The following is a 25539-nucleotide window of genomic DNA, read 5'->3' as shown; positions in this document are numbered from 1 at the left end:
CTGCTGTGTCCCCCAACCAAAACCACCATAGTGTGGTCTTCTATAGCTTTAGACCTTGCCAGCCCCTTCCTAGTACCAGCCCCTTCCTCTGTCCTTGGAGTAGTGGTAGCTGCCCCCTGTTGCTACCCTTGCCTGGGTACTTCATTATCCCTTGACCTTGCCTACGCCTTGGTAAATAGTCTTTTATTAAACTTCTTTTCCTACTGGGACCTTGAATGGTACAAAAAATAATACAAAAATCGGGAACTCACATATATGAAATTTTGTATGATATAAATAACAGAAGACATGTTATATAATAGGTGAATATTAGGATGCTTTGAAGAAATATTTTAAATCTTGGCAATGTCAGTCAATATCAAAGTTCGCAGACTTGGCCTCCTTGCCCTCTTACTGGGTTTAAAAAAACATACCTGTACATCAATCTTCCTCTTTCTCTTGCATTCATTCTTCCCCATTCACCACTTTCAAAGGCATCTTTGGCTGCTGCTACTGCTTTATCAACATCCACCAAAGAAGCATAGGATACTTTGCATATTGTCTATTTCAAGATGAGTAAAAATAGGCTAAAGGTTATTTTATAGTGAGATATATGAATATGCTTCTTCGAATTAATATCAACACTAATAAAAGAGAAAAATGGTAATTGGCGTACGAGCTACCCTTTTCATTGGCTAATCAGGGCTATATGCAAATTAACTGCCAACTAAGATTGGCAGTTAACTGCCAACAAGATGGCGGTTAATTTGCATATGTAGGCACAATGCAGGGAGACGAAAGGGAAAGCAGGAAGAAGCCCCCTGCCACTGACAGTGATCGGAAACCCAGGGGGGAGCTAAGAGCTGGGGGGCAGGGCAAAGGCGGCCCTGGGGCCGCCTTTGCCCTGCCCCCCAGCCATGATCAGAGAATCAGGTGCCTTTTCCGCCCTGGCCAGTGATAGCAGGAAGTAGGGGTGGAGCCAGCGATGGGAGCTGGGCATGGTCGAAGCTGGCAGTCCCAGGAGCTAGGGGTCCCTTGCCTGGGCCTAAAGCGAAGCCCACGATCGTGGGGCCGCTACAGCTCAAGGTCCCCGCTGCCTGGGCCGAACGCCTCAGCCAGAGGCATCAGGCCTGGGCAAGGGGCCGATCCTGCAATTGGAGGGTGATGGGGGTCAACGCCTGAGGGCTCCCAGTATGTGAGAGGGGGCAGGCTGGGCTGAGGGACACTCCCCCCCACACACACCCAGTGCACGAATTTCGTGCACCGGGCCCCTAGTTATATTATAAAATCCAGAGAATGTTATGATGGAAACCCAATACATCCAGTAATAGAGTAACAAAAAAAAGGAGACCCCCAAAACAATTTTAACATGAAAATTGTGAGCCTGAAATTTGGTATTTCTCATGTCACACTACATTATGGAAAGACTCATTTAGGACGACTATAACTATTTCTTCTAGTGCCTTAGGGAAGTTGAGTTTCTTGCCACGGAGCTTGCAAAGTTTGAAAAATTTCCCCACAGCTTTATTGTGTAGGTGTGCCTCTGATGTGTATATGTATCTGTCTAAATTCATCATAAATATTCATTCTATAAAATAGGCTACGGTAGTTAACAGCAGCCAGGACCGGAACTGAATAGTTGAAAAGAATGCAGGAAGTACATTTATATGAAGTGCTCAAAGGCAGAGTGATAGAATAAAGTAACTTCTTGAGACTGTCTGTCCGACAACTGTGTATAAACTAAAAATCCATGATCACTATGCCCACTGAGCGATTACTCACAGAGCCGTCTGTTGGGTTGATAGTGTCGTAAGTCTTTCCATCTTCAGCATCTGTGAACTGTCCATTTATGAAACACTGATATGGCATATTTACTGTCATTTCATTGACCTCCTTGGAAACCTAAGAGAGAGTTATAGTAATAGATTCAATGGATTTCTGTGCTTACCCATTTGATACTGACTAGCAATAAAGAAGCCATTCCCTCGTGCAGAGGGAGAAGTTAAGTCAGTGGGATTCTAGTTCCTACTTTCCGAAGAGACAAATATATGTAAGATCTGGGCCTCACGATGTTCAGGCTGGCTACTGAGGCAGGAGGTTGGCATCGGTGATGATGGAAGTGCTTGAGGCTGGGCTTTATAAGATCTGATTTTTTTCCTTACACAGATGAAGAAACATTAACACAAAGGACCTCCAGATAATGGAAACACTACCATCTAGTGGCAACAGCTATGGAGTGCAGCCATTGCTTTTATTGAAGCCTTGAAATTGCCTTTATCAATAGGTTTCCTTTTACACTGGTGCCATTTAGAGTTTTCTTTCCCAATGTTCCTCCTCATTTCCACTTTCTCTCTCTTACATGTGTTGCCTAAATTGCACTCTCCACAATTAGCTAATAGGTGCTGAAAGAAAAGACTGTCAACCAAAAATTCAATTTACAGCAAAAAATACCCTCCAAGAACAAATGAGAAATTAAGTCATTCCCAAATGAACAAAAACCGAGAGAATTCATTGCTATCACATTACCCTTAAAAGTACTAATAGTTGTTCTTTGGGCTGAAATGATAGCACACAAGACAGTAACTTAAGTCTACATGAAGAAATAAAGAACACTGATAAAGGTAAATACAAAAGTCAGAATAAATGTAAGAAATGACTGCATGCAGCAGTAATTATAAAACGATGTTGGTGACTTTATAATGTATAAAGTTTTAATTTGCATGACAATAGTAGCAAAACTGAAGATTAGGGAGCAGAGTATGTTGCAGCAAAGTTTTTCTATACTGTTGGTATTAAGTTGGAATTAATCTGAATAGGAAAGTTTTAAGCAAAAATGTCCATTGTAATCCTCAAGGCAACTACTAAGAAAATAATCAAAAATATATAGTAACAGTAACAGTAAGGGATTAAATGGGCACACTAGACAATATCCTTTTAATGCAAAAGGAAGCAGTAAAGACAGTATAGAGAAAAAAAGGCATAAGACAAGACATATAGAAGCACAAGTGACAAAAGAATAAATAGATAAATTAGGCTTAATCAAATTTTAAAACTTTTGTGTGTAAAAGGACACTATCAAAGAGTAAAAAGAAAGCCCACAGAATGAGAGAAAATATTTACAAATCATATATCTGATTAGGGTGAAAATATATAAGGTCTCTTAAACCTCAAAAATTAAAAAGACAAACTCCCAATTGAAAAATAGGCAAAAGAGAGAACCAAGATGGCGGCATAGGTTAACGCCGGAGTTTGCTGCTTTGAACAACTACTTCAAAAGTGAAACCAAAAAACGGAAGGGACATCACCCAGAACCACAGGAACGCTGGCTGAGTGGAAGTCCTACAACTAGGAGGAAAGAGAAACGCACACGGACACTCAGAGGAGGCGCAGTGCTGAAGTCGAATTCTGAGGTGCGGAGTGTGCGGAGCGGGCTGGCGGCGGAGGGCGCGGTTGGCGTTTTCAATCCGGAGGGAGTCGCAGACTCTGGGCTCCAGATCCGGGCGAGTCTTTAGGGACCCAGACTCAAACGGGAGAAGCGGGACTGTCTGGCTTTGGTCAGAGCGAGCGCAGCTTTCTCTCCGAGCTTTGCAGCGGGTGCTGGGACTCAGAGAGGCAGAGCCCCTGGGGACAGGACTGAGAGCTGCCATAACTGCTCTCTCCGGCCCACCCTGTTGATCCTGTGCGACCCGCCCCGCCCAAGCCCTGCACAGAGGCATTTGCCGGATAGCCTCAGGCAAAGGCTAGATTAGCACCTCCCTAGAGGACAGAAGTTCTCTCACTGCTGACACAGCTGATTCTCATAGCCACTTGGCCTGGAGGTCAAACCCTCCCTGGAATTAGCCACAACAATCAAGATTTAACTATAAGACTGCGAACAAAGACCACTAGGGGGTGCACCAAGGAAGCATAACAAAATGCGGAGACAAAGAAACAGGACAAAATTGTCAATGGAAGATATAGAGTTCAGAACCACACTTTTAAGGTCTCTCAAGAACTGTTTAGAAGCTGCCGATAAACTTAATGAGATCTACACGAAAACTAATAAGACCCTCGATCTTATATTGGGGAACCAACTAGAAATTAAGCATACACGGACTGAAATAACGAATATTATACAGACTCCCGACAGCAGACCAGAGGAGCGCAAGAATCAAGTCAATGATTTGAAATGCGAGGAAGCAAAAAACATCCAACCGGAAAAGCAAAATGAAAAAAGAATCCAAAAATGCGAGGATAGTGTAAGGAGCCTCTGGGACAGCTTCAAGCATACCAACATCAGAATTATAGGGGTGCCAGAAGATGAGAGAGACCAAGATATTGAAAACCTATTTGAAGAAATAATGACAGAAAACTTCCCCCACCTGGTGAAAGAAATGGACTTACAGGTCCAAGAAGCGCGGAGAACCCCAAACAAAAGGAATCCAAAGAGGACCACACCAAGACACATCATAATTAAAATGCCAAGAGCAAAAGATAAAGAGAGAATCTTAAAAACAGCAAGAGAAAGAAACTCAGTTACCTACAAGGGAATACCCATACGACTATCAGCTGATTTCTCAACAGAAACTTTGCAGGCCAGAAGGGAGTGGCAAGAAATATTCAAAGTGATGAATACCAAGAACCTACAACCAAGATTACTTTATCCAGCAAAGCTATCATTCAGAATTGAAGGTCAGATAAAGAGCTTCACAGATAAGGAAAAGCTAAAGGAGTTCATCACCACCAAACCAGGATTATATGAAATGCTGAAAGGTATCCTTTAAGAAGAGGAAGAGGAAGAAAAAGGTAAAGATACAAATTATGAACAACAAATATGCATCTATCAACAAGTGAATCTAAGAATCAAGTGAATAAATAATCTGATGAACAGAATGAACTGTTGATTATAATAGAATCAGGGACATAGAAAGGGAATGGACTGACTATTCTTGGGGGGAAAGGGGTGTGGGAGATGTGGGAAGAGACTGGACAAAAATCGTGCACCTATGGATGAGGACAGTGGGTGGGGAGTGAGGGCGGAGGGTGGGGCGGGAACTGGGAGGAGGGGAGTTATGGGGGGGGGGGGGAAAAGAGGAACAAATGTAATAATCTGAACAATAAAGATTTAATTAAAAAAAAAAAAGAAAAATAGGCAAAAGATCTGAATAGATATTTCTTCAAAGAAGATATACAAATAGCCAATAAGCACACGAAAAGATGCTCATCACTAGTCATTAGGGAAATGGAAATTAAAACCACAATGAAATACCAGATTACACCCATTAGGACAGCTGAAATAGAAAAGACAGAAAATAGCAAATAGGAAATGTTGGTGAGGACATGGAGAATTAAATTTTCCTACATTACTAGTGAGATTGTAAATGGTGTAGCTATTGTGGAAAAGAGTTTGGTAGTTCCTCAAAAAGTGAAACATATGACTCATCAATTTACTCCTAAATATATACCCAAGAGAACTGAGAATATATGTGCACACAAAAACTTACACGTTCATTTTCATAGAAGTATTATTTGTAATAGTAAAAAAGTAGAAACAACCCATATGTACATGGAATGAGGAATGGATAAACAAAACGTAGTGTATCAACACAATGGAATATTATTTGGCCAGAAAAAGGAATGAAATAGTAGCACATTCTACAACATGGTTGAATCTTGAACAAATTATGCTAAGTAAAAGAAGCCAGATGCAAAAGGCCACATATTGTATAATTCCATTTATATAAAATATCTAGAATAGGCAAACATGGAGACAGAAAGTAAATTAATGGTTGCCAGGAGCCAGTGGCCAGAGGAGGAGGGCTGAGAATGACTGCCAACGAATACAGGATTTTGTTTGGGAGTGATAAAAATGTTCCATAATCACATAGTGGTGATGGTTACATAACTCTGAATAGACTAAAAACCACTGAATTTTACACTGTGAAAGGGTGAATTTTATGGAATCTGAATTATATCATTTTTAAAAAGATTTTAAAAAAATTGATTTCAGAGAGAGGAAGGGAGAGGGAGATGGAAACATCAATGATGAGAGTGAATAATCCATCGGCTGCCTCCTGCACACACTCTACTGGGGATTGAGCCTGCAATCTGGCTATGTGCCCCAACTGGGAATCGAACCATGACCTCCTGGTTCAATGGTTGATGCTCGGCCACTGAGCAACCCCGGCTGGACTGAATTATATCTTAACACAACTGTTATTTTAAAAACAAGTGGGTGAAAGATGTAGCATTTTTAATAGTATAGGAATCTTAATGATTTAGGTTTTAAACACCATAGACTTACATAATCCACTACTAGCTCTTCTTCCTGATCTTCTCCTCTTAGTTTCCTCACGACTTTTTGGATGAAGTCTTCAAACTTGGTGGCCATATAGACATCTTCATTCTGTAACTGAAGCCCACCACATTTCTGTCTGATCTCTTCAACCAGCCTTAAAGCAAGAACCAGCTCGTGTTACTCACATTTATTAAAGGATTTAGGGGAGCTGTGTTATTATAGTTGTCGTTTCAAAGTAAAACATGTCACACGCCTATATATATCTATGAAGTCTTCTATGATAGCAATCAGAGAAATTGATAACACCAGAAGAAAAAAAATTAAAAAGCTGTGTGGAAGACAATGGCAGTTCTTTATAAGCTTAAAGAGAAAAGAATGCAAGGCAAAAATATTTTAATTACTTGCAATACAAGCAAGATAATAAGGGGCTCATAAAATCAGTTCCTTTATCTTTTAAATGCAGTCAAGGAGTAATAAAATAAAGGAAATTTCCTAGCTGTAAAGATTATGAGGAACACAAGTCATATTTTTTTGGGGGGGGAGGCTGTTTATTTCTATTAGTTACACTGTGCTTTTAACACATGACAGTCCCTGTAGAGTGGGTGCAGTCAATGGTGAAGTACAGGGGCAGGGAAAACTTCAGGGCAAAGCACAGCAAAATACTAGTGTTCTAGAAGAACTGCCATAGTAAATTAGAGATTAGGATGAGATAGTAAGTAGTCAATATGCCCATCTCTCTCCCAATATTCTCTCTTGATGTTCTCACCATCTTTTAATGTACATAAACATGTACACGTGGTTATGCTAGGGTAAGGTGAGAGTGGGATACAGGTGTGACAACTCATCCGAGAGGTTTTTGAGCCTGAGTCTGAGATACAACTGTTAAATTGGCTTTGCGGAGAAGAAATCTAAGAGGATGAGGTCAGAGGAATGGGATGGAAAACATACACATAGTGTGACTTCTTGCCTAAGTTAGGCAACCTGCTCTCTGGAAAAGGACTATTAAGCCAAGACTTTCTTCAAGACCGAGGCTGACCAGAGATGCCTTTTAGTCCACAGGGAGTTATCCTGTTATCCTTTCAGAGTTTGAGAAGACTTATCAGGAGCTAGGCATACAACCTTATTCCCTGTCTGTTCTGTCTGTTCTCCCCAATTTTCTCGGGGGAATATTTCTGAATATTAGAGACATGGAAAAAAATGACATTCTCCTTTTCTCTCTCCTCATGTAGGGATTTCACAATTTAACTATAGGGGCCCTGTAGAATTCTTTCTCTCTCAGTGATCAGCAAGAGGCAAATGTGAGTGCTTTAGCCTCAACAAGTGGTCTTAGTTGAATCTACCAGGAAAAAAAAAAAAAGGTGATTGAAACCCTCTGCTTTAGGCCCTAAAAAAAAGAGAGGAGAGGAGTGCAGATTGGTTTGGCTCAGTGGATAGAGCATCGGCCTGGGGATTGATGGGGCTGAGGTTCGAATGCAGCCAAGGATGAGAGAGGGAGAGAAGGAGAGGGAGCAGGAGGGGAGCGCCCCTCCACAAGTCCTATTGTAGAATATTTTCTCTAGATTGCATGTAAGAATAAAACAAACATTTGTTTGTATCACATGGTTAATGTAGGTACTAATTAGAACCATAGTTCAATATAATATCTGAAATCTTTTCCAATCCTTTGATTTTTCACTGCTGATTTTTCAAAATACAGCTGTTATTTAACATTTCTTGAATACCAATGGTGAACTAGATGCACTATAGAAAGCCTACCACAGCTGTTGTTCAGTCATTTATCCTCTAAAAGAGATGAGATGCCTTGGTAATTCAAGATAATAATATCAGATGATTATGGTAAGCCAGACACTCAAACAGGAAATGGGTAATTTCTGCAGGAGTATTTTGCTGGCAAAAAAAAGTACTAAAAGTACAGGATTGAAATCTTTAGTTGAGCAAGTTAGAAATTTCTGGGAAGTCTTGAGTCATAGCTGAGAAATTTGTAATTTGAGGAACCAAAACTCTTGACTTTTGATAAAAAGTCATTTCCTCTTGAGATGATCATTTTTGGTTATTGAACTACAAAAGCTTCATGAATGAAGGGATCTTGTCTTGTTGACTGTATCCCTAGTGCAAAAAACAAACAAAAACTGTTCCTGATATATAGTAAGTGTTCAATAGATGTTGTTAAATAAATGAATGAATAAATGAGCAAACAGAATATTTGTCAAGAACACACTCGCTGTGTTGACATGAAAGGTTGTATCAAGAGGAGTGACATTGTTTACTTTATTTAGTTAGTGACTATTGTGTCAAAGAAAAAACACCTCTGAACCTGGCCAGCATGGTTTAGTGGTTGAGCGTCAACCTATGAACCAGGAGGTCACAGTTCAATTCCGGGTCAGGGCATATGCCCAAGTTGTGGGCTTGATCCCCAGAGTGGGGTTTGCAGGAGGCAGCTGATCAATGATTCTCTCTCATCATTGATATTTCTATCTTCCTCTCCCTCTCCCTTCCTCTCTGAAATCAATAAAAATAAAAACAACAACACCTCTGCAACTCTCCACTATTAGGATTTTGGTACACTCTTTGTTCCAAAGAGTGGATTTCTAGGATTCTAGCCTTTTCAACTTGCTGTAATCCTCTGTAGAGAAATTCTGACTATAGGTTGATGATCCTTATTCTCACAAGTAGCCTGGTAATCCTCATTCTAGATAGATCTTACTGGGCAATTTGGGAGGATAGGAAAAAACTATTTTGGTGGGAAGTGTAATCAAGGTCAGGTATCCTTCTGGATCAAACTATGTAGGAAATTCCCGATTAACATTTTCACCAGGAACATCCCAATTCCAATGTCAAATTAGAGGAACATCAGCTAAGAAATATAAAGACACATTTTTAAAGAAAACAAACAATTAGAAGGGTTGCTTTTCTGGGAATATAGGAGATATGAAAATTACTTCTGGTTAACAACAAAGAGAAGGAAACAAATATATATATGTGTGTGTTTGACTATGGAAACAAACCAAACAAAAAAGATGAAGAGAAACATAGCAGCCAGGTAGGATAAAGTAATAACATCCAGAACAAGGGATTTAGATTTTATTTTCCAAGTCGCACTCAGAATCCCTAGTGGACAGGTGTGAATGAGTAAGGTGGTGGTTTTACCTGACAACGTCCATTGAGCTTGCTCCAGATTTAAAGAAGTCTGTTGAGTCTTCAATAACAGGAATGTTGCTTAAAATTCCAGCCCAGATGACCTAGACAACAAGAATAACTTTTCTGAGGGCTGTACCAGGTAGAACACTGGCAGAGACTGGCTGGCTCCTCACAAACCGATTTCCTCTTCATCTTGGATACAGGACTTGACTGCCTCCCTCAGCGTCTCTTCAAGTTAGATGCAGCTGCAAGACTGCCATCCAGCCAATGAATCTGAGTAGAAGTGATCTGCACTCCAGTCTTGGCCCTTGAAAAACTTCCCTCACACAATTCTCTCTGCTCTTTTGCCCTTCTTGGCTGTCTGGAATGGAGGTGACCCCCAGGATGACCTTGGAGAGAGCAGAACCTCTGAGTCCCTGAATAAGTCAATCCCTAATCCTCAGGTTCCAGCTTTCCCCCTAATTCCGTTGCCAACCTGAAACTTGCTTTGGATTATTTATGTGAGTGAGAAATAAATCCGCCTATAAATTTTGGGGTTGATTTCTTATTGTAGCTAATACAAAAGAAGAGGAAATAAACTTCCATCTCCACTACTTTGAGTACCGATGGTACCAGGTACAAAAATGCTTCGCTTTTCCCAGGTAGGAGAAACAGTGAGGACATCACATGCTCACCTTGATGGTCTCCGCCACCTTCATCTCTTCGGCTGTAAGTTCTACCACTGAGGTCTCACCCGCTGAAAAGTACTGAGAGGCAGGGATCATTTTCCCATCTTCAAACTGTAGATTTCTCACCATCAGCTACAAAATAGCAACAAAATAAGGAGGAGAATTGAGGGTTCGGGCAATTCAAAAGTGAGGTTGGTGGAAGAAGGAATCATATATTTAAGGAGTAGATTATTTGGCAAATGCAAACATATGGATGAAGAGGACTTGCCATTATGTGTAAAGGGACTGAAGCAGTATTTTAACAATGGCAGCAGACAGGAGACAGTTAAGTCTAGGAGTAGATACATCTCAAAATGGATAATAAGTTCCTGAAAAATTGACATTTGATGTGGGAATTTGAACTAAAATCTGCTATAACTACCACCACTGCCATCATGTGAACACTTAACATGCACATGTGTGTACGTGGATGCTTAGTATGCATATGCGGAAGTATCTTATTTAATCTCTTAAGTCCTGATGGAGGCAGGCACCATTATTAGCTCTGTTTTATTGATGGGGAAAATGAGGTTACTGAGGGTGAGTAATTTGCCCAATGCCACACAGCTAGTAAGTAACAGAGCTGTGGTTACAACCCCAGAACTAGCTGGACCCTAAAGCCTGCAATATTAATAGCTGATCTATCCTGCAAGCTAGCGGAGAATATCTGTCATGTGGCAAATTCCCTTTTGCTTTCTTCATGGGGAAGCTTCCCAAGAGCCCCCTGGAGCCAGAGCCCACACTCCCAAGCACAGGGAGGTGGTGGGCACCTGCCTGGTGAGGGAGAGGCAATGAGCATCTAAAAAAGGACCATCCATCTCATTTGATCCTCCCAGACTCTGGCGGTGGGAAGGCAGACCGATGGGATTACTCTCTCTGTTTCATAAATGGGGAAACTGAGACCCAGAGGGGAGAAGCATCCTTCCCAAGACCAGTAGATGGCAGAGCAGGGGTTTCTATCCCGTTTTCTGACTAAATTTCATGCTCTTTCTACTGCATTGCAAAGCTGGCTGTTCAGGTCCTCAGGGCCATCCTGGGAGCCTTGTTCTCATCCAGGCACATCGAGGTGGCTCATCCCCAGAGAAAAATGGGCACAGGTATCTTGAGCCTCTCACATCTCACTGCAAAGCCAGATGACCTTGTGAAAGATATCCCCTTAATAGCTTGGGGTATAGAAGGAAATAAAAAAGGGGGGGAGTATACAGGTGACCGTATTGAACACTCACTGCTTTTCCATCGTTACCAAAAAGAACAAGTCCATTTTTGGTAACAAGGCCAGGCTTCCGGGCACCTTTAATTTCCAGGGGTTCTCCAGGCGGCACGGAGCTATTCAGTAGTGAAGAGCCATAGAACGTGACCATCTAATAAAGAGATCAAACCCAGAGTGTGAAGTGTGGGAGTTGCACCTCTGAACGGGTGTGTGCCAACAGTACTCTCTGCAAAAATGCTGGAATTATCACTCATGATAAAATCAGACATCCCCATGTGAGAGACTGTAACAAGCATCTGTAGAGATGACACAAAGCAAGAGATAGTCTGCAACTATAGGACTGAAGAGTTTCAAAAATATCCCACATCCAAACAACATGAGTATACATTTGTCATTTATTCACATTGATACAAAGGTGACTGAGAGGAGAAGCTCTCACAGACTTTCCAGGCTGGAAGGTAGGGTTTTTGAAGGGAATGGAGGTGTTGGGGGGGGCGGGGGGTGTATTCCAATGTATTGTGATGATTGATGGGAAGTACAGGGCACTTTGAGGGTAGTTCATGGAAATAGGACTGGATCTAGACCAGTGGTTCTCAACCTTCCTAATGCCGCGACCCTTTAAAACTGTTCCTCATGTTGTGGTGACCCCCAACCATAAAATTATTTTCATTGCTACTTCATAACTGTAATTTTGCTACTGTTATGAATCGTAATGTAAATATCTGATATGCAGGATGTATTTTCATTGTTACAAATTGAACATAATTAAAGCATAGTGATTAATCACAAAAACAATATGTAATTATATATGTGTTTTCCGATGGTCTTAGGCAACCCCTGTGAAAGGGTCGTTCGACCCCCAAAGGGGTCACAACCCACAGGTTGAGAACCGCTGATCTAGACCATAACCAAGAGACCTTGTTATTAACTGATTTGTTATTATAATTCTATTACTATGCTCTGTCTTTTTTGAGGACAATAAAGTTAACATTTGCTGAATACTTTTGGCAGGGACCAAGCACTTAAATGAATGAACATGTGTTAACTCATTTAATCTTCAGATAACCCATAACCTATATAGGAGGCACTATTATTCCATTTTACAATAAGGAAACCAAGGCACTCAAAGGTTAAGTAACCTGCCCCAGGTTCCATAGCAGAGCCAGAATTTTAACTGAAACATTCCAGCTCCAGATTCCACACTCACTGCACTAAACTTCCTCCCTTGGCCCTTCATTGATCCCACATATTTTTATTTTATTATTATTTTTTTAAATATATATTTTTATGGATTTCAGAGAGGAAGGCAGAGGGAGAAAGAGATAAAAACATCAATGATGAGAGAATCATTGACCGGCTGTCTCCTACTGGAGATCGAGCCAACAACCCAGGCATGTGCCCTGACCGGGAATTGAACCGTGACCTTCTGGTTCATAGCTCAATGCTCAACCACTGAGCCACTCCAGCAGGGCATGATCCCACATATTTTTATTGGCACCTCATATGCACTAAGAACCCTGCTTCGGTGCTGAGGTTATCAAGACAACAACTTGAAGCCCTTACCCCTAAACGGCTCATAGTCTAGTGGAGGAGAAGGGCTGGGTAAATAAAGAGACACAATATATAATGTGCTGCGTCAGAGGTAGGCAGGGTATTGTTGGAACAGAGAAGGATGGACCCTCAACCTCACCAGGCTGGACAGGAAACTTCTTAGAAGAGGTGAAACCTGAGACCCTGAGTTGGGATTCCCCAGTTGAGAAGGCCCTTTCTGCTCTGGTTCCGCCCACCTCCACCGCCTCATCTCTCCCCTTGCCTCTCACACCTGCTGCCCACACCTGGGGCTCCGGCTTCATTGTGACTTTGGGGTAATACTTCTGTCCCTGGGTCTTCACCACTTTGTCTTATTCTCTACCTGTGACCTTTTCTCAACGTGCAATCAAATAAGTCAGCTTTTCCAGGAAGCCTTTCCTACCACACCTGAATCTGGGCCTCAGGGATGTATAGCACTTGTCTTACTGCATTTTGAGTGTTTATTCACTTCTCTGCCTTTTCCATAAAACCGCAGTCTCCATGAGAGCAGGGGCTGTGCCTGCTGTCTGCTCCAGAGCAGATGCTCTCTGTGGGCTGAGTCACACGCACCTAGAATCACAGACCCTCCTCATGACCCAGGGAAGACCGGAGGAAGCCTACACTTACGTGTAATACCTCTTACAATGAAAAACAAACACACAACAACAACAAAAAACGTGGTCCCTACTCCATGCATCTTTGGGGCCTGTCAACTGTGGCCGTCTCCCTTCCTAGCTGTGGAAGAGCATTTCCTTGTTTATTGGCAAAGCTGTCACATAACTGGTATCAGATTCTGACTTGCACACGTAACATTCTTCACTTTAAAAACCCTGGAGGGGGCTGGGTTATTGCGCAAAGGTCTATTTTTCAAACGTTTCTGCGAAGTTTAACTAATTATTGCAATGGGTGATGGAGAACATGAGGGATCGAGAAATCCAGTGATGTGGGTGAAGTCTCCTTTAGCTTCCTGCAATGCACAGGACAAATGTGATTTCTAGTCAACAGCTCCAGGATTGAGTGGGAAATGACGCTACGGGAAGAAAATAATGTTCTGGAAACGGTAGGGAAAGTATTTCCAATATAGGCCTTGTTAACATAAGAAACATTCAAACCTGTTTTAAAAAATAAAAAATGTGGTCCCTAGAACATACCTGTCCATTTATCTCTGTCCAAGCGCCAGGGACTTTATCATGGCCTCGGATCCAGTTATGTAAAACTTCAGCAGACTGATCCCAAGAAATCTAGGAAAGCACAAAGCACAGGCTGAACCTCTTGATGATGACAGCGTCAAAGGCAACGGACACATTTCTGTCCCTCAGAAGTAGAAGTAGGAGTGGTTGGGCTGGCTGGCTTGGAGATCTGCCTTTGGGCGAAAAAATAGTACACTGGGAACCACTCAGAGTTTGAGGGTCATGAATTTTGAAATGTGCTATTGAGTTGGTATAAATACCTCAGCATTTTCCTTTTTCTGGATGCCTTCATAGGTTGCCCCTTCTTCTGGCTGGGGAATCCGAGGAGCTTTTCCATCGGCTATGAGTTGAACAGCTTCCACCTAAAGCCAGAAACGTTACCTGTGTCACAGTCCAGTGGGCAACAACAGCATGATCTGTTTAACTGAAGTTTCTGCTCTACAGAATTACTGCTTATAAATCTGTCCAGAGAGGCAGACTATGATAATAACTAGCATTTCTTCAGATCTGTCTATGTGCCAGGCAGTGTGGTAGTTACTTCGTGTGAAATACCCCTTGCAACTTCACACCAATCCTGCAAGGTGGATATTATTATTCCTGTCTCACAGATGAGGAAACCGAGGCTTAAAAAAGTTAAGCAGCTAGCTCAAGATTACAGAGATGGCCTGTAGGTTGTCAGAAGAAAGATCTGCATCCAAGTCTATCTACTGCCAATATCAAGTCTGTACTTCCTTCTTTAAACAAATTTCAACCTCACCTGGGCGATTCAATGGAAATTTCAGGTATATTATTGCAAAATAAGTCATGATGGGTTATTTCGTATCATCATGATGATTCCAGACAGTGATACATTGCTATATGTAAGTCATTCAACTTGCTTTCTAGCTTAGGACACCTGGAAGTTTAAAAAGTTAACATCTACCCATGAGTTTGATTGCATTTGGGGTGTGTCCTACTTTCTCTTCCATGTTATATTTATATTTATTTGGAGTTTGTCTGGAGTTGAGAGCCTCTCTCCTTCACTGGGAGGCCTATGTGAGCTCAAGTTCTCAGATTTCTCTCTAAGCTCTCAGAGCTGTTGACCAACCTCCCAAGAGCACATGGAGGAAACCACCTGGGAACAAGGACAAGTTTACAGCTCATTCATTCTACCCACTTCTAGCTATCATATCACCTAGGTTTGGGTACCAGAGCCAGATTGGAAAAAATGCCACTGAACACATACAATACGATTTTGATTGTATTATGTAATTATCATTTTTGAGCACCTATTGTATGCCAGGTGCTTTACACAAATGCCATTTAATTTTCACAACAACTATCCATCAGGTAGTATTATCTAAATTTTATAGATAAGGAAACCAAGGCTAAAGAGTCGAAGTGACCTGCCCATTGTCATACAATAAATATGTGATAGAATGAGAACTTTGGTGTCAACAAATCATTAAATGATACAAACAGAATACTGCTCCTCTCCCTCTGAAATCAAAGGCTGCTGCTGTATATCATATTACTGTCCATCTCTGTGTTGCTACTTCTACTGTATCAAACTCTGGAAAACATTAAATAACAGTAAAACTTACCTTTCAATACTTTTACAGGTTTATATAGTCTTACTTTGTGGGGTACATGCTCTGAGCACATCTGAACAAAAAGAGCAACACCAAATTTCACCCCATTATATAGACTGATTTCAAATACTTTTACAGGAAGTCCAAATTACATAGCACAATTTCTTAAGATTCTCTGGACTTCTTTACAATTAGTGTTATAAACAGGGTTGGAGATTCAAGTAATTGGCAAAATAATTGAAACAGTTTGATTGCTAGTCATCCATTTGATCATTGCCCTCAGAAGATCAAATCAGCTTCATTGACTAGAAATTTTAAAGTTCAGATATCCACCCTAAATACACTATCCTACTGGTAAATGTAAAAATTCATTTTATTTGGATTTACATTTTTAGTAAAAAATTCCTAAAAGAAAAATATCTTCAAAACTCTAAAGGTTTACTAAATTCTTCTTGATGGCATAAGTGTACTGACCATGGCTTTGATTCCTTCAGGAAAAAGAAATCGATTATATAGTGCATCCACTGTATCATTGGGTTCAACATCACATGACCTCTGAAGAAGGATGGGTCCTGTGTCTAAACCATCATCAGCCCAGAATACAGAAAATCCAGCTTTCTTATCGCCCATAATTAGAGTCCTGTGAAAATAAAGAGTTTCAACTTAAAAGTTTGGTTAACTGTACCATAAAATGATGAATTAGTGATAGTAAAGCACAAGGTCGTTACAATGGAGAGTTGATTGTGAATGAAGATACTGTGAGATTTTTTAAAAAAATAATTTTTGATTTATTTCAGAGAGTAAGGGAGAGGGAAAGAGAGAGAAGAAACATTAATGATGAGAGAGAATTCACTGATTGGCTGCCTCCTGTACACCCCACACTGGGGATGATCGAGCCTGCAACCCGGGCATGTGCCCTGACTGGGAATTGAACCGTGACCTCCTGGCTCCTAGCTCAACCACTAAGCCACACCACTGGGCTGTGAGAAATTAATAATAGAGCTGGGAAATGTCACCACTTATAAAAAGCAATATTTAATGGTACTGCTATTTTATACATCCATACATCTCTAGTCTTGTTAACACATACTAATGACTTACAGTCTACTAAAGGCATTAGAGTCCATCATTACTACCACTCACTGGCTACCTGGTGTCGGCTTCCTACAGCAGCATCAAGTAATTTTACCCACCTGGGTTCAATTCTTACCTCATATTTGACCCTGTATTAGGCAGAATAAGATAATGGGAGATAAAACTAAGGATGCTTAGTGCAATGTGAAGAGGAGAACTGATTGTTAATTTAAGTTGTGCAATTCAGGAATAAGCATCATTTAGAGCTAGACGTCTGCATAAATTCTAGTAAAAGATGGTTGATTAATTCAACTAGCATTTGTATTTTGGGCTCTATAAAGCTTAGCCTAAGAGAAAATGCCCTACCTATGGGGCATAATACATATGAACTGGGTATGTGGACAAATAAAATCATATTAGAGAGCAGGCTAATCAAGTAGTAGATCAGCCATGTCCACAATCAAAATAATTTTTACTTCTCTGAGCAATTAATCAAGCCAGACCTAAATCAATCAATCAATCAATCAATCAATCACTCTTTTCAGAAATGTTGTGGAATTAATTGGCTTTATGTTACCAAGATCCTTGAAAATATTCATAAACTTTGACCCAATGATTCTGCGTGTAGAAGCAATGTGAAATGAAAAAAAACACACCACAAGTTTAAGTACACAGATATGCATTACAGTACTATTTAAAGAGCAAAAAGAAGTCAATTTATGTAATCAGATTTTAAATACAACGAATGAAATGTTCATCACACTTAAGTTAAGTATAGATTTTCTGTCTGTTCAATAATCTGACGCTGAGAGATATCTGGGAGATGTGCAGGTAAAGAAAAGAAGGTAGAGAAAGTGGGCAAGGCCCACAGCATGATGTACCTATGGCAGTGGTCGGCAAACTGCGGCTCGCGAGCCACATGCGGCTCTTTGGCCCCTTGAGTGTGTCTCTTCCACAAAATACCGACTTCTGCGCATGGGTCACAAAGTTTCTTATTTATTTATTTATTTTTTTAATTAAATCTTTATTGTTCATATTATTACATTTGTTCCTCTTTTTTCCCCCCATAGCTCCCCTCCACCCGGTTCCCACCCCACCCTCTGCCCTTACTGCGCCCCCCCCACCATTGTCCTCATCCATAGGTGTACAATTTTTGTCCAGTCTCTTCCCACACCCTCTAAACCCCTTCCCCCCCGAGAATAGTCAGTCTACTCCCTTTCTATGCCCTTGATTCTATTATATTCACCAGTTTATTCTGTTCATCAGATTATTTATTCACTTGATTTTTAGATTCACTTGTTGATAGATGTGTATTTGTTGTTCATAATTTGTATCTTTACCTTTTTCATCTTCTTCCTCTTCTTAAAGGATACCTTTCAGCATTTCATATAATACTGTTTTGGTGGTGATGAACTCCTTTAGCTTTTTCTTATCTGTGAAGCTCTTTATCTGACCTTCAATTCTGAATGATAGCTTTGCTGGATAAAGTAATCTTGGTTGTAGGTTCTTGCTATACATCACTTTGAATATTTCTTGCCACTCCCTTCTGGTCTGCATAGTTTTTATTGAGAAATCAGCTGACAGTCGTATGGGTACTCCCTTGTAGGTAACTGACTGTCTTTCTCTTGCTGCTTTTAAGATTCTCTCTTTGTCTTTTGCTCTTGGCATTTTAATTATGATGTGTCTTGGTGTGGTCTTCTTTGGATTCCTTTTGTTTGGGGTTCTCTGCGCTTCCTGGCCTTGTAAGTCTATTTCTTTCACCAGGTAGGGGAAGTTTTCTGTCATTATTTCTTCAAATAGGTTTTCAATATCTTGGTCTCTCTCATCTTCTGGCACCCCTATAATTCGGATGTTGGTACACTTGAAGCTGTCCCAGAGGCTCCTTACACTATCTTCATATTTTTGGATTCTTTTTTCATTTTGTTTTTCCGGTTGGGTGTTTTTTGCTTCTTTGTATTTCAAATCTTTGACTTGATTCTTGCAATCCTCTAGTCTGCTGTTGGAACTCTGTATAATATTCTTTATTTCAGTCAGTGTATGCTTAATTTCCATTTGGTCCTTTTTCATATCCTTGAGGGTCTCACTAGATTTCTTGAGGGTCTCACTAAATTTATCAGCGGTTTCTAGAAAATTCTTGAATAACCTTATAAGTGTGGTTTTGAACTCTATATCCAGTAGTTTGCTTTCCTCCATTTCTGTCATTTGTGACCTGTTTCTTTGTCTCCACATTTTTTTATGCTTCCCTGTGTTGATAGAGTGGCTTTCTGTGCTAGGTGTCCTCTAGAGCCCAGTGGCTCAGCCGCCCCAATTACCTGAGGTGGACACTCTTGGTGCACCCCTTTGTGGGCTCTGTGCACAGTCCTGTTGTAGTTAAGCCTTGATTATTGTAGGTATCACTGGGAGGAATTGACCTCCAGGCCAGTTGGCTGTGAGAATCAGCTGTGTCTGCAGTAGGAGAACTTCTGTGCTGAAGACACCATTATGGGGCAAGACTTGCTTCAGTGGGGCTTTGGTGCCCCCTGAGTGTGTCTCTTATGGATCTGAGGAGTTGTAATCTGGATGGTCCCACTCTGACCACTGGGTACACTGGCTCTCAGATCTCTAAGGAGGTGCTAATTTAGCCTCTGACCAGCAGGAGCTATGGAGAGATCTGCAGATTCCTCTTCTCTCTTTGGGGTTTGGAGGTGCCCAGATGAGGCCCAGCTGTGAAGCAATGCAAGCTGCTGTGGGGCCTTGGGCCTTCTTTTGGAAGTTCTGGGTCTCTCTGACTCAGCTGTAGTTTGTTAGGTAATTTTCAGATTGCAAAGGGCCAGGCCTTTCATATGCAAAAGCCTCTGGGCACAGCTTGGGTGGGGCGGGGTCTCAGGGGATCAACAGGGTGGAACAAGCAGCTATGGCTGCTCCTTAGTCCTACCCTAAGAGGCCCCGAGTCTCAGTGTCTCGGTAATTGCTGCGAGCACCTCTGAGAGAAAGCCGCCCTCGAGTTCCAACCGATACCAGACAGTCCAGTTTCTCCCCGTATGAGTCTGGGTCCCCAGAGACTCGCCTGGAACTGGAGTTCAGAGCAGTCGGCAGCTTGAGACTCCCTCCCGATTGAGAAAGACAACCGCGTCCTCACTTACCAGGCCTTTCCACATGCGCCTCCGTACCTCTGCACTTTACTGCCGAACCTCCTCTGAGTCTCAGTGTGCTTGTCTCTTTCCTTCTAGTTGTAGAATTTCCACTCAGCCAGACTTCCTGTGGTTCTGGATGATGTCCGTTTTGTCTTTTAGTTGTATTTTTGAAGTGGTTGTATGAGGCAGCAATTTCCGGTGTTCACCTATGCCGCCATCTTGGTTTCTCTCCCCTGGGCCACGAAGTTTCAATCGCACTGTACGTGCACGCCCGCACGTGGTATTTTGTGGAAGAGCCACACTCAAGGGGCCAAAGAGCCGCATGTGGCTCGAGAGTCGCAGTTTGCCAACCACTGACTTATGGCATTGGGTACCTACAGTGTACCAGGCATTGTTCTTGATTCTGGGAAATACAACAATAAAATAGAACACAGTCCCTCCCTCAAGAAGCTTAAAGTTGAGTGGGGCAAGACAGACAACAAAGATAATTTCAGGTAACTCAGCATTTCCTGAAATGTGCTTGAGATGTTCTATGCAAAAGAAAAAAAAGTTCTATGATCAAATAATTTTGGTAACACTGTGTACTCAGATTCCCTCCAGGAGATTATGATGCTAACATTACAAGCTCTAACAAGTCCCGTGATAAGAAAATCCAGTATAACCAAGCTTGTCTGATGGTAGAACCTTTGTTTAAACCTAGTTGAAGCCCATTCTTGTAACCTGGTTACAGACCACTCTTGGGAAATGCTGTTTTGTCTTATGCAGTTCCTCTAACTCTCAGGAGAGTTCATGCAACAGTAGCAACCATACAGGACCTCACAATTGTTCAAGCATACCTACTTCCTTGATCATCTAGGTAAAAAACAGAAAGATTGTGGGCAATAGGAATAGGCTCATTTACTCTGTTATTAAAAACATCTCACCAGCCTAGCCTGCATGGCTCAGTGGCACATGCCCAGGGCATGGGCTCGATCCCCAGTGTGGGGCATGCAGGAGGCAGCTGATCAATGATTCTCTCATCATTGATGTTTCTGTCTTGCCTTCTCCCTTCCTCTCTGAACTTAATTAAAAATAAAATAAATAAAAATAAAACAAAACATCTCACCAGTTGATAGCAGAGGCTCCTCTGTGCCTGGGAAGGATGGACGGGTGGTAAATGATGGAACCGTGCTTTGGGCTGTCAATTACATCCATGGGGATGAACTGTGTGCAGAAAGGAAGCACGTTTAGCTCAGCACCCACGGATCTGTAGGCCTCTGCCACCTCCTTTATGGTCTTGCCCTTGACTCTCCATCTGGGGAACTTGAACACAGGGGTCCCATCTTTCTCTGCAGCCAAAGCTGAGCATGAAAGAGAAGATTTTTTTCATTAAAAATAATTTTAGCCGTAATTTCATATTGCTGTAGAGCTACACATTGTAATTTTATAGCTTTGTGAAACATTTACAAATAAACCATGGCGAAGAACAATTTAGATTCTGGCCAGGATTTGACCTGCTATAATTTTACCATGACCATTTATGTTTCTACTATGATTTTTATCTATGTACTAGAGGTCCCATACACAAATTTGTGCACAGGTAGGGTCCTTGGCCTGGTTGCCAATCAGAGCAGTCTCACCCAGCCCTGAACAGGGCTGATTGGGGCCGGCCGGCCACGGGGAGGGACTGCAGGAGGTAGGCTGGCCATGGAAGGTTGGCTGTGGGAGTGCACTGACCACCAGGGGGCAGCTCCCGTGTTGAGCGTCTGCCCCCTGGTGGTCAGTGTGCGTCATAGTGACTGGTCGTTCAGTCGACCGGTCGTAATGGTCGCTTAGGCTTTTATATATATAGATTTAAGGTATAATGTTTGAACTCAAACATTTGTAGCTAGATAACATTTTTTTGAGATTTTTAACTGAGGCTTTCTTTTATGGATCAAAATTTGTACTTCTCTTACTGATCCCACCATTTAAAGAACATTTGCTTGTTGTTGTTTTTTTTAAATATTTGGAGCCAGGTGCCAATACATCACCATCCAAATTAGACATACTCAGTCTCTGGCACAGTTGGAAAACCTCAAGTTTCTTCCTATGCCCGTTGGTTGAGGAGACTCCCTTTAATCCCAGGGCAAACTGTAAACCAGGACACCTTCTCTCTGCCAAACAGGCAGAGCCCAGAAGATAAAGGGAGAAAGGAGCTGAGCTGAACCTGTCAAGTTCCTTCACCCAAGTTCACCAGTCAGATAAGTTTGGGAGGAGAGGCCAAGACTGAAGAACACATGCGCCCTGTAGGGTTCGGCCATACTGGAGCAGATCCTAGGCTCTGTCCTGGAAAGTGTCCCTTCTTGCCCAGACAGGGTGGCTCAGTGGTTGAGCGTCCACCCATGAAGCAGGAGGTCATGCTTGATTCCCAGTCAGGGCACAGACCCAGGCTGCAGACTCAGTCCCCAGTAGGGGGTGTACAGGAGGCAGCTGATCAATGATTCTCCTTTCCTCTCTCCCTTCCTCTCTCTGAAATCAATTTAAAAAACATATTAAAAAAAATAAAATAAAAGGAATGACTCCATTCTACCTCTGTGTGAAATGGACTGGCCCTCAAAGTGCAGACAGCGCAAGCATGTTTTTTCCATAATAAAATCTCAGTTTTACTACTATATACCCTAAAATATTAAGTACATTTCTTTTTCATTGGTAACTCAAAGTAACTACATTTTAGGCTTTTTACCTATATATTTTTTGGTTCCCTTTCCTTCTCTTAATCCAATCATCAATATTCATTGATTCCAGATGGGATGCCTACACCACAAAGCCTCAATTCCAAAGCCTTGATGGTCTTGAAGGCCATCAAGGTGATGCCTTGATCAATCCATTTGGAAGAACTTGAGAAACCAGTATAATGATGTTCATAAAATGTAAATACTCATAAAATGCTCAAAAGCTGTAAACAACTCAAATGTCAGGTAATAGGAAAATAGATACACAGTAAAAAAAAAAAAAAGAGTTAAATTGGGAGAAAATTGTGAAAGGTCTAAGAATCACATGCTTGCAATTCTTCTGAAGTTCATGTACATGGCAGAGACTGCTAGTTGACCCCCTTCATCCTTTATGAGTGGATTCCTATAATTTAGCTGAACACATAGCCACACTGAATAAAATGTGTATGGCTCAGCCTGTCCTGCAAATAGATTTGACCTGTAAGTAAATTCTAGCCAATGGGACACAAGTAGGAATAATATGTGCATCTTCTAGATTATGCCCTTAATGAAAAACTTGCCCTCTACTTCTCTTTGTCTTGCTGCTTGCTGGATGCAGACTGGATAGTCAGGGCGGAAGAAGCTACCTGGACCATGGGATGCAAGTCCATGGCAAAACAACAGAAAGAGCTTTCATGTGATAAGTGCAGAACTGTCACAACAGTTCAGATGACCAACCCAGACTTGAGAAATGAACTTCTATCTTAATTCAAGCTACTATTATTTGGGGTCCCCCTGATACAACAGAAAATCTGATATCCTAAATTTTTTTTAAATATATTTTATTGATTTTTTACAGAGAGGAAGGGAGAGAGATAGAGAGTTAGAAACATCGATGAGAGAGAAACATCGATCAGCTGCCTCCTGCACATCTCCTACTGGGGATGTGCCCGCAACCCAGGTATATGCCCTTGACCGGAATCGAACCTGGGACCTTTCAGTCCGCAGGCCGACGCTCTATCCACTGAGCCAAACCAGTTTCGGCTGATATCCTAAATTTAAGTCTTCCCAAATACCCCACACAGAACTAGTGAAAATAGAGAGATAGTTCTAGCAACAGGAATCATTCAAAAAGAAGCAGTTGGAGCCAGGTATATAAAAATGCATGAGGCAGGTTCCCTCAGAATTCCCCAGGTTGAGGAAACCTTTTTCTGAAACAAGGACAATTTTTAAATCAGTGATTAAATTCATGTGCATATGGGTTCTTGGCCCAACTTTTCTTTTAGTTTGACTCTTGAAAAATAATATTAAAATATAATATTGTTAAAAGCAATAACAAGAATGAGGAAAAACCCCAGAGCTGCTTCTTTCAAGAAAAAAGTAAAATTTCAGGGTTATTGGTATATTATTTTCCAACCAACATGTTGCATCATACCAGTGACTCATGAAGTCCAAGTCATAAGCCAAGATTTCTAGGCACTGGTCCTGTTCCTGACCTGTATTATTTGTAGACTGTTTCTATCTCTGTGTCTTACACCCTTTCTTCTTCTTTTTTTAATCCTCACCTGAGGATATTTTTTTTCCATTGCTTTCTGGAAAGAGTAGGAGAGAGAGAGAGAGAGAGAGAGAGAGAGAGAGAGAGAGAAACATTGACAGGAAAGAGACACATCGATTGGCTGCCGGGAATCCAGCCTGCAACCTGAGACCCTTTGGTGCATGGGCTGAGGCTCTAACCATTTAGCAACACCAGCCAGGGCCTTGCACCCTTTCTTGACCTAACCATAGCATGCAAATCAGAAACACACTGCAGCCCTAGACAGTTTGGCTCAGTAGGTAGAGTGTCGGCCTGCGGACCAAAGGGTCCTGGGTTTGATTCCAGTCAAGGGCCTGGTCGGGGTGCGTGCAGGAGGCAACCAATCTGTGCTTCTCTCACATCGATGCTTCCCTCTCTCTTCCACTCTCTCTAATAAAATACATCAATGGAAAATCCTCGGGTGAGGATTAACAACAACAGCAAAAGAAACACAGTGCAGGCTTGTTCTGAGGACGGCCGTCTTCTTTACCTACCGTAATCACCAAGCAGCCCCAGCTATAATTTGTTCTGAGACAAATGCCTTCTTTATGACCCCACATCAATATCTATGGTTGGGTGTGGTCTTCCCTGTACTCCTTTTGGCATCTCTGCCTCAAGTGTTATTCTTTGAAAAGTCACAAGTGTAACTCAGAAAAAAAATATATGCCTGGAAATTCCGCTGATGGACCTGACGATTACCATGGAGATAAGTGGAGACACTCAGTACAACAGGTGCCTGCTGCTTTGTCTTGGGACCCACAGAGAAGGGAGAATTTTTGACTCTTATGTCCACCATGCCAATAGACTTGGCCAGACAAGGCTTTCAATAGGTCCGGTGGAAGCCGCAGAGCCCAGAAGGGAGGCATGCAATCTAGGTCTTCCGGGCCTGTGGCAAGTAAGTGGAACTACAGAAATGCTAATGAGAGATGCCGGCTCTGAGTGGGCCCCAGGCTGAATAGTTGAAAGTCCAGTTCAGAGTCCTTGATACACTCACCCAGTGGGTCAGCTTTTCCATCCTTGTCTGGAACTGTGAACACCCCCACCACTCGATGGCCCTCTTTGCAGAGGTGGCTGTAGACTTCTTGTCCAAAGAGGCTCTGACCAATAAGGGCCAACTTCAGCTGGTTTTTGAAATAAACCTGGGAAATAATTCAGTGATGACAGATGTTAGCATGGACAGAAGACACATGGGTAATATTCATTTTTAAATCATTCAAGATGACTTGAGGACAACACAAGGCTCAAAGATCTACTAAATACATTTTTTACTGACATACGCTGAACCTAGACTATCTGAGATCCAAACCTAGTGTCACCTGCCCCTTATTAGTTGTGTGGCCTTAAGCAAGTAACTAACTTCTGTTTGCTTTTTCTCTCATCTGTAAAATGGGAATAATAACATCACCAACCTCATACAATTTTGAAGTACATGACTTTAATATGCAATAGGCTTAGTGCAGTGTCTG

The 25539-nt window shown here is 41.8% G+C and overlaps 1 protein-coding gene and 1 non-coding gene across 2 annotated transcripts in view; one reads left to right on the top strand and one right to left on the bottom strand.

Annotated features, from left to right (window-relative positions):
- ALDH1L2 (aldehyde dehydrogenase 1 family member L2) overlaps positions 1-25539 on the bottom strand; it is a 51854-nt gene that overhangs the window by 21235 nt on the left and 5080 nt on the right. Inside the window, exons 2-12 of the mRNA XM_059681784.1 lie at positions 25068-25212; positions 20934-21168; positions 16116-16281; positions 14331-14432; positions 14032-14121; positions 11328-11462; positions 10069-10194; positions 9404-9495; positions 6263-6410; positions 1762-1881; positions 414-541 (exon numbers count right to left, since the gene is read on the bottom strand). Coding sequence (XP_059537767.1) covers positions 414-541; positions 1762-1881; positions 6263-6410; positions 9404-9495; positions 10069-10194; positions 11328-11462; positions 14032-14121; positions 14331-14432; positions 16116-16281; positions 20934-21168; positions 25068-25212 — 1487 coding nt within the window. The remainder of the gene's footprint in view (positions 1-413; positions 542-1761; positions 1882-6262; positions 6411-9403; positions 9496-10068; positions 10195-11327; positions 11463-14031; positions 14122-14330; positions 14433-16115; positions 16282-20933; positions 21169-25067; positions 25213-25539) is intronic.
- On the top strand, positions 13568-13695 carry LOC132229000 (small nucleolar RNA SNORA24). The gene has a single exon (XR_009451581.1). It is a non-coding gene; the product is annotated as a small nucleolar RNA SNORA24 (small nucleolar RNA).

This window comes from Myotis daubentonii, chromosome 2 (assembly GCF_963259705.1).
Source record: "Myotis daubentonii chromosome 2, mMyoDau2.1, whole genome shotgun sequence".
Taxonomy (NCBI): domain Eukaryota; kingdom Metazoa; phylum Chordata; class Mammalia; order Chiroptera; family Vespertilionidae; genus Myotis; species Myotis daubentonii.
The sequence above is the reverse complement of the archived record's forward strand: the minus strand, read 5'-3'. Positions and strand labels throughout refer to the sequence as shown.